Source organism: Lathyrus oleraceus, chromosome 7, assembly GCF_024323335.1.
Source record: "Lathyrus oleraceus cultivar Zhongwan6 chromosome 7, CAAS_Psat_ZW6_1.0, whole genome shotgun sequence".
In the NCBI taxonomy this organism is placed as follows: Eukaryota; Viridiplantae; Streptophyta; class Magnoliopsida; order Fabales; family Fabaceae; genus Lathyrus; species Lathyrus oleraceus.
In genome coordinates this window covers 157235271-157244401 of record NC_066585.1, presented here as the reverse complement: position 1 = coordinate 157244401, position 9131 = coordinate 157235271, and the positions used below count along the sequence as shown (strand labels likewise).

Below are 9131 nucleotides of genomic sequence, written 5' to 3'. Positions count from 1 at the left end.
ATATAAGGTCAAAGGATCATTGACTAATTTTTTAGAATTTTTCAAAAGTCAGAAGTAATTAAAAACTAATTAAAACAAGTTAAAAACCATAAAATTCACCAAAAATATCAAACTTAATCCAAAATTAGTTTTAAATCATAAATGGGAAAAAGAAAATATTTCTGAATTTTTGGTGTTGGTTCCATAATTTTTGGATTAAAATCAAATTTGTGGTGAATTTTAAAAGAAAAAGCTATTTAAAAATCAAATTAGAAAAATAAAATAAAAAGGAAAAAACCGGAGCCATCAGATCTCCCTCATTAATTGAGGTGGCAGATCTGATGGTCTAAAACACGCATTCTATCTATGCCTTCAGTCAACGCGCCACACACATGATAATCATAACCAAAGGCCTTGATTATAAGAGGGAAAAGAGATCCAAGGGTGGGATCAATACCACGCCACATCTGGAGCCCTAGCTCCGATCTTCTTCTCTGGTGAGGGTCACCGGACTGTCAAGCATAAACTTATCCAAAAATTTATGGATCATACATCATTTTAAAAGAAAAATTGCAAGGATCACGAATCTGAACTCCATTTGTTCCATCTCTCACTCTATAATCAGAAAAGTGAAGATGAAAACTGAGGGGTCCAATCTAAGTTGCTTCATATCAAGCTCATAACAACTCAATCGTGTTGCCTACATTGGTAGGACTTCATCCAACACACAATTCAGTTCAGATCTAGAGTGTAAAGGGAGAATCAAAGAGATGAATTTTTGAGAAATTCACCTTATGTGAGCAACTTCTGAGCTTGATTCTTGATACAATGCTTCATCCTTTCTCTTTCTCTTGCTTGCAGAACCTTAATGAATTGGAAAAGGGAATGAACCTTTGCAATTTCTGTTCATAAACTTGAGTTGAACAAAAACTCGATTTCAAAAGAAATCTTCAAAAAAAATTATGAAGTGAGGCTATGGCAATGGTTAGCAAAGCTTGGATAGTGTACTCATCAATTCTGAGCAAATTCTCTTTGATTTATAGGCCAAGGAAATGATAAATGCACCTTTGCAAATTTGAATAAAAATGAATAATTCTTGGTGCATGGGTGATCAGTCACCAACTCTACTAGTTTTCTGACATTTATTCGGCATGAATCCGTGAAATCGGTAACACTTTGTTTTATCTTTTTCTTATTTTGTCAAGTAAGTTTTATGTTCACATTTACATTCTTGTTTTGTTATTATTATTAGTTTATGTCAGTTTATTGCATTTTATGCTTTCTTTTGGTAGTTCTATTGGTTTTCAGATTCAAGCAAAAAAATCCCAAAGACTCGTCAAGGAAACCATATGTTTCGGACCCGCGGAGAAGAATTTTTGGAAGACACAGTGACCCTGACACGGCCACCCGTGTCACCTGACACGACATATGTCAGGAGAGGGATAAAATGAGAAGTTGGGAAGAAACATAGTGGGCTGACATGGGTGCCCGTGTGTTCGCTGTTGATTTTGGCGAACAACCTCTGGTTTTCCAAAATTTATTGAATTGGGTTACTTGCAGGATCAACCATACAAATCCTAGGACATGTGCAAATTTAAATAACTTTGTAACTCTTTAGAACAACCTTTGTATCCTTTATTTGGTTTACTAAGTCTTTCATGTACGAAAGATATTGACTAAAAGTGCTTAAGTAAAAGTAAACTTAACAAGACTAAGATAAATGGCGAAAAATAAATTGCATAAAGTAAATGCAAAGGATAAATGACTGGTAAATGTAAAGGAAAATTGGTAAAGAACTTTGAAATTTATAAGATAAAACTTTAAAGAAATGGTGTTTGCTCACACGTACATTTTCCAGATAAGACTCTTTTCTCTCACACGGGTACTTTGAGTATTTTGCAGGAATTTTGTACAAGTTTTCACACACACCTTCTGATAACAACTATCCTATTTATATACAAACAAAATAACTGTCACTAACGAATAAATCCTAAAACTATGACACTTGGCTCTCTGCATGACTTCCTTTCGCCAGGTGCTTCCACGCATCTTCTGCCAAACGTTATAACTCTTTTGAATTTGAATTTTCGCTTTACGTTGAAACGACGCGTCTCCTCAGACTTGTCGAATTGTCGAAATATCATAACATCATCCATACTTGTCGAAGACGTCTTTCCATCTGCAGACATGTTCTTCTGTCGAAATATCGAACCACCAATCTGTCGAAGTGTCAAAAACACTTATCAACTAAACTGTTGAAAATGCTCTTCAAGTTGCCCCCCAGCAAGCATCTCCATTTGTCGAAAACACTATTCTGCTTATTAATTTTATGGCGTCAAAAATATATGTATACAAATTGCCCCCCAGCAAAGATGTTTCGACTACTCTGGAGAAACAATCATTTGTTGTTAACCAATATTTCGATGCCATGTCATTTAATTCCACCATCTCCAAGATTTTATAATCTCAAGTTCCCAAACAGATTCATCATTACACTTTTTCAGAAAACGTCATGTCTAGCCCATGTTTAGACCTTAACCCCATCATTTCCTAAACCTAACATCATGGCCTTTTTCAACTTCCACATCTTCATCATCACCGTTGTGATTCAGCCACGTGTCCCACGATTATCATCAAAAACTCAAACGTTTTTATCATCTTCCCTTATAAATACTCACAACCTATTTTCTCTGAAACTTTTTTACGCTTCAAACTTTTCTTCTTCATACCCATTTTCATACTTTCAACTTTCCTGAAAAAATTTCTTTGTTCTTCTCAACAATGGCTCCTCCAAAATCTTCCAGCAGCAAACACTCCAAGAAGACCCAAGATTCAACTCTTCATCCTGTGCACGAGTTGAATGGACCAATGATTGTTGGAAACCAACAATACGTTCCTGAACCTCCCAATGAGAGAGAGAAGGAATGTATCTACAAATCCCAGTAATAATTCCTGTTCTTGTTTCTGGTATTTGTCACGCTATGTTAGGTCCACTCCCCAATCCAGATATTAAACCAGATCGTCTGAAAGAATTTTTTCCCACCTATTTCCATACCAAACCCATAGGTTCTGGAGTAAAACCTCAACCTCAAGAGAAAACTGTAGAACAAATTGATCCACAAAGTTCGACTGATGATGGAGAGTTGAATTTAACTTATTTGAATTATGGTAGGATCTTTAGAACTTGTCCATGGTCGAAAGACCCTTCAGGCTATTTATCCTGGCTAGATAAGGTTGAAAAGATTAAAGGAGATTTCTGGAAGGAAATAGGCATTTTCGACCTCATTCAATTGTCGAGAGTAGGACCCAACATTTGCCTCAATATGCTTTTAGCTTCCCTCTATTTTTGGGACAATACTTATAACACTTTTCACCTTCCTTGTGGGATGGTCACACCCACTCTCTTCGATGCAGCAACCATCGTTGGCCTTCACCCCAATGGGATAGATTTCAACCCCACCAACCTAAATGAAGATTCTATAGCTTTCGACACTAGCTTTGCTCCATACTCTTTATTCATGTCTCATTATCATGACAAGGATACCACAGAAGTCTCGGATGTCGAACATATAGCCTTTTTGACTCTATGGCTAACAAAATATGTGTTTTTCTCCCGTTCCCTCCAAGTTGCCAAAAGATTTATCACTATGGCCAATCAGCTTCACGCAGGAACCAAACTATGCTTAAGTGAAATGATTTTGGCGAATCTTTACGAATCCTTGAGTGAGAGTGTAAATTTTTTGAAAACCATCAAAGACAGATGTAAAATCAATTTGTCAGGACCTTTCTGGCTTTTACAATTATGGCTCAAGGCCACCTTTGAAGCTTCTCTTCCTGTAAAACACGAAGTGAACGAAGAGAAAGTGAAGGACGGGACTGTCGAATGGCTTAGGTTGGTGCAACTAACGCCAACTGATGAAGGAATTAGCCTTCGACAAGCTTTCAACGGTTATGTCATGATGTTTTCCAAAAGGTATCATTTTACTTCGACCATGGCACCCTTTGCTAGTAGAAAAATTGGACCTGAATGGTTTACCCAACAACTGCCCTTGGAAATGCAGAAGGATGAGAATATATTTCTGGATGTTTGGGAATCATTTTTAACCCCCGGGCTCCTTTTTTCCCATCATAACGTAACCAAAACCCAAATAGCTTTGATAGTCTACCAACCCAATCTCGTTGCTAGACAGTTTGGCTTGATCCAAATAAAACCTCGACCCATCTTCCCAAAGAAAGGATCTATCATTTTTTACAACTCCCTTTATAATGAAGATAGGAGCAAAGAGCTGTCGAAGAAGCTAACTGATGATTCTCTTGATATTCGACCAGTGATCTTTCGACCATCTTTCCTCTGTACTCCTGAGTTTGATGAGTGGTGGAAGGATTATTATTCTACCAGATTTTTTGACGTAACAACCTTCACCACACATTTAATAAATGCTTTTGCTTTCGTGCAGGATCGGACCAAAAAAGGTATTCAAAGACACATTAAAGAAATACAAAAATTTCAAAAATATTTTGAAACCGTGTATAGACCTGATGATCTTAGTCGAACCATACGCGAAGCAGCAGTAATTTTAAAACATAAATTGACGGAGAGGTTCGAAAAATTGTCATTGCCTTCACATGTTCGATCAGAAGCGCGCTATGACCTGGCTTTCAGCTGTCATCCACCAAAATTTCCTCCTCTACCAACTGCTGAGTTTGGCGTGGCATTAAGCCCTCCATTTCCATATTGGTTCGTTTGTGGGGACTATATGAAACTTCTTCGTCAACATTACAAAAAACCTACTGAGCGTGTGGTTTCGACTAAGTATCATCTGGACGATTACCAAGGACACCTTCATATTGGAATAGAACACGTTCGCGTGGAAAGTCCCATTCTTGAAGGTGTTAACAGAAAACACGATTTTTCTTTTGTTATTCTAACTATATTATCATGTATTTCTTATATTTGTTTCTGATTTTCCTTTCTTTCCTTAGCCGTAAAGATCCCTACCAAGAAAGCTTCCGTTGAAGCGTCATCAGGTGCTGCTAAGAAATCTTCGACAAAGGTACAAACCTCACCCTTTTCACTTATTCTTTTTCCTTTTAAGAAATTAACCAGCTTTGGTTTGCATGACTAGGTAAGTCGAAAGCCCCCACCAGTCCAAAAAAGAAAGAAAGAAGAGGAGAAAGTTCCCAATGAAGAATCTGGTGATGAATCTCCAGAGCCAAACTCCCCTCCTCAGAAGAAGACAAAAAACAAGAGGGTCTCTTCCCAAAGATCCATTGTTAAGTCAGCTAAAAAAGATTCTTCAAGTACTCCAACTTCCAAACTTCAGTCGAAGGATACAGAGAGTAGGAAATCTAGTTTTAATACTGAGATTCCTGAGGTAAATCCTTATTTCGACTATCTATGTTCATCTTCATTGCATTTCTTTCTTCTAACTTAAAACTATTTTCAGAAACAATTGGCTGTCGAAGGAAAACCTACAGATAAAAACAAACCAAAACCTGATAGTGGTTCTACTCTCAAAACTGTCAGCTCGACGTCCACTTCTCCGAAGGATTCGACAAAAGGATCAACAATGGAGATGGCGCAGACAAAAATTAATCCTGAACCTGAGAAAACTCTGGAAGAGACAGTCCAAGAAGAAGATATCCCCAAAAATGATCATGACAAGCAGACTGTAGCAGAATTCGACGCTACAATAAGTGAAGCTTCTGAAGACGATTCTCCTCCTCATCCAGGATTAAATGCTGCAAATACGGGCGATGACACTGACATGGAAACTGGTGTCGAAGATGACCATGAAGAAGAAACCGCTAAAGATGAGGATGACCAATCGAAACAACCAGATGCTGGGAAAACTTTAGGGCGAAGCACTCAACCCGCTCCTGACCAGACCAAAGGAAGTGCCATATCAACTGGTTCGACTGGTTTCTCTTGCGAAGAGCTTGAGAGTCTCAAGGTGCAGAAACCCTTAGAATATCTGAAGGCCATGCTTAGTGCTCGTCACAATTTTCAAGATTCTTCACAAAGCAGTTCGACTACCTCTGGGGCCACTTCTGAAGCGCAATCTCTTGACAACATCTTGACCAAGATTAAGACGAAAATCCTTGATGTTGACTTGTTCAAAGTTTTAGAAGAAAACGCCACTGCTCACATTGAACTCAAGAAGATTCTGAAACAAATTAACGTCTTGGAAACTTCTGCTGAGGTTGGCAATTTTTTAATGGAGCTGATGACCCTCATTGACTTGGCGACTACAGACCTTCATGGTCAAAGAGATCTCTCCCAGCAAATCTCCACAAAATCCGAGACTCAAGTTGTTGAATGGGATGCTGTTGCTACTTCGACTGACGAAGTTTCAAAGTTGCAGCAGCTTTCTGAAACTTATATCAAAGAAGTTGCTGCTTGTGATGATAATATCCAGAAATGGGAGAAACAAATAGCTGTTCTTCAAGAAAAAATCTCCTAAGAGAAAAAACGCAGAGCATCCATACAGCAACCTAAGCAAACTGAGATTGACGACGAACTGAAGGTGGGTATTCGACATGCAGAAAGGGCTCAACAACTTAGTCAAGAGATTGAGACTCTCTCTACCCACAGAAGTCTTTGTGATCATCGACTCCAGTTTCAGAAAAAGAAATTTTCCACATTGAAGGAAGCTTTTGCTAGTATCAAATTGTAGTCGAATTAGTTTAACAATTCTCAGCCCTTTGAGGCTTTCTTTGTAATAACTTTGGTGCCATTTTTGTTTGGCAAAGCTGTCACAATTATTTTCACAATTATTCTACTGCTATTTTTACTTCTTGCAATATTGGCTTATATTTTTTCAAATACTTGTCATTTATCTTTAAGATTCTCTCGTCTTTTCCTATCTCTTCAATCTCATACGCACCATTTGAAAAAATTTTCAAGATCTGGAAAGGTCCTTCCCACTTAGGAGACCATTTTCCCATTAATCTATCTTTTCGATCCATAAGAAGGATTACTTTCCAAACAAGATCACCAATTAAAAAGATCTTGAATTTTACTTTCTTATTGTAAAACTTTTCAACTCTTTCTTTTTGTCTCTTTATTAGATCCAGCGCACGCAACCTTTCTTCGTCTAAATCAACTAATTCGTCCATCATCATACTCCAATATATATCTGATGGGATTTCATGATGCCTTTGAACTCTAACTGATTGCAAATATATTTCGACTAGTAAAACTGCATCATGTCCATAGGTCAACTTAAATGGAGTCGAATTCGTTGCTTCTTTTGGAGATGTTCGACAAGCCCACAAAACTTGATCTAAAGTTTTATGCCAGTTTTTAGGTTTTCTCCCCACATGCTTTTTGATCAAATTTATCACTACCTTGTTTGCTGCTTCAACTTGTCCATTGGCTTGAGCATAGTAAGGTGTCGAAGTAAGGAGTTTAAATCCTGTTTCTTGTGCAAATTTCTACATATTTTTACCAGTGAACACAGATCCTTGATCTGTTGTTATTGTTTCTGGTATCCCAAATCTATAAATTATGTGCTTTTGGATAAAATCTATAACTGCTTCTTGATCCACATTTACCAATGGTATGGCTTCAATCCACTTAGTGAAATAGTCTATTCCAACCAAAATGTACTTTTGCCCTTTTGAAGAGGCTGGTCGAATTTCACCAATCAAGTCTAAAGCCCAACCTCTAAATGGCCAAGGCTTTATAATTGAATGCAACTCGCTTGCAGGAACGTGTGGTATGCCTGCATGTACTTGACATTCTTGACAACCTTTTGCAAATTCGACACAGTCCTTCAGCATTGTTGGCCAATACATTCCTTGTCGAAATAATAACCATTTCATTTTATGACCTTCTTGGTGTGCGCCACACGCTCCACTGTGCACATTCGACAAAGCTATGTAAGCTTCATCTTCACCTAAGTATTTCAACAAGACTCCTTCTGCAGTCTTTTTGAACAATTCGTTTCCATAAAGTACATAACTTAAAGCTCTGTATTTTACCTTTTTTTCGGCTTTCTGATTTGGGTTTTGTAGATAATCCTTGATGGGCTTTCTCCAGTCTTCAATTCCTGAATCATCTATATTGAATATCTCAAAATTTTCTTCGTCACCATATCCTAATCTTATTGACTCCAAATCTGATGGGGACAATTTGGAAGATATGAATCTTCCTCTGACTTCAATAGCCTTTTCTAACTTTTCCTTCGACACTTTGTATCCAGACGCAAGTTGAGCAAGGTCATTTGCCTCTTGATTCTCCACCCTGGGAATGTGCCTACAGGCCACATTGTCGAATTCCTTGAGAAGTCTATTGGCTATTACAAAGTACATGATTAAATTTTCTTTCACACATTTATATTCTTTAGTCAACTACTTTATCACCAGTTCAGAGTCACCCATTATTTCGACTCTTGTTGCCCCCAATTTCAACAATATTTCAAGTCCAGCAATCAAAGCTTCATATTCTGCTTCATTATTTGAACACAGACTTTCAACTTTGTACTTGAATTTTGTTGGAATTCTGTTAGGAGAAATAATCAACATCCCAACACCAGTTCCATTCTTATGACTGGAACCGTCGAAATACAGTTTCCATGGTTCTAATTCGACATACTCTACATTTCCGTCTATAGAGTGGTCAGCTATAAAATCAGCAACCACTTGTCCTTTCACAGCCTTTAAAGGCAAATATTTCAAGGAATATTCTGTCAATGCTAAAGCCCATTTTCCGATTCGACTATGTAAAATAGATTTAGATAACATATATTTTATTACGTCGAAATGAGAAGAAATGTACACATCAACAGGCTTTATATAATGCTTTAATTTCATACAAGAAAAATATACACATAAACATAGTTTTTCTATAATACTATATCTAGTTTCAGCATCATTTAGGACTCTACTGAGATAATAGATGGCCCTTTCGACGCCATTCTCATCTTCTTGGTACAACATACTTCCTAATGTTTTGTCTGATGCCGAAATGTACAATCTCATACTTCTTTTTCTACAAGGAGATATTAGAATTGGAGGACTAGCCAGGTATTCCTTGATTTTGTCAAAGGCAACTTGTTGTTCTTGCCCCCATGCAAAGTCTTCCTTCTTTAGTCGAAGTAGAGGAGAGAAGGCTTGCTATTTTTCCACTAAGGTTGGAGATAAACCTC

General features: G+C 37.5%; 1 protein-coding gene across 1 annotated transcript; it reads left to right on the top strand.

Annotated features, from left to right (window-relative positions):
• The first annotated feature begins 2760 nt into the window (after nucleotides 1-2760).
• Nucleotides 2761-6443, top strand: LOC127102573 (uncharacterized). The gene is made up of 5 exons (XM_051039928.1): nucleotides 2761-2905; nucleotides 2968-4452; nucleotides 4963-5033; nucleotides 5106-5354; nucleotides 5427-6443. The coding sequence occupies exons 1-5, from the start codon at nucleotides 2761-2763 to the stop codon at nucleotides 6441-6443; spliced, it is 2967 nt and encodes a 988-aa protein (XP_050895885.1).
• Nucleotides 6444-9131: the final 2688 nt, after the last annotated feature.

Excerpts from the sequence above, each read along its gene's own strand:
- LOC127102573 (XM_051039928.1), top strand. The coding sequence starts at position 2,761 with ATGGCTCCTCCAAAATCTTCCAGCAGCAAACACTCCAAGAAGACCCAA. Across the intron at positions 4,453-4,962 it reads GCAGGATCGGACCAAAAAAG|CCGTAAAGATCCCTACCAAG; the intron begins GTATTCAAAGAC and ends TTCTTTCCTTAG. Across the intron at positions 5,355-5,426 it reads TTAATACTGAGATTCCTGAG|AAACAATTGGCTGTCGAAGG; the intron begins GTAAATCCTTAT and ends AACTATTTTCAG.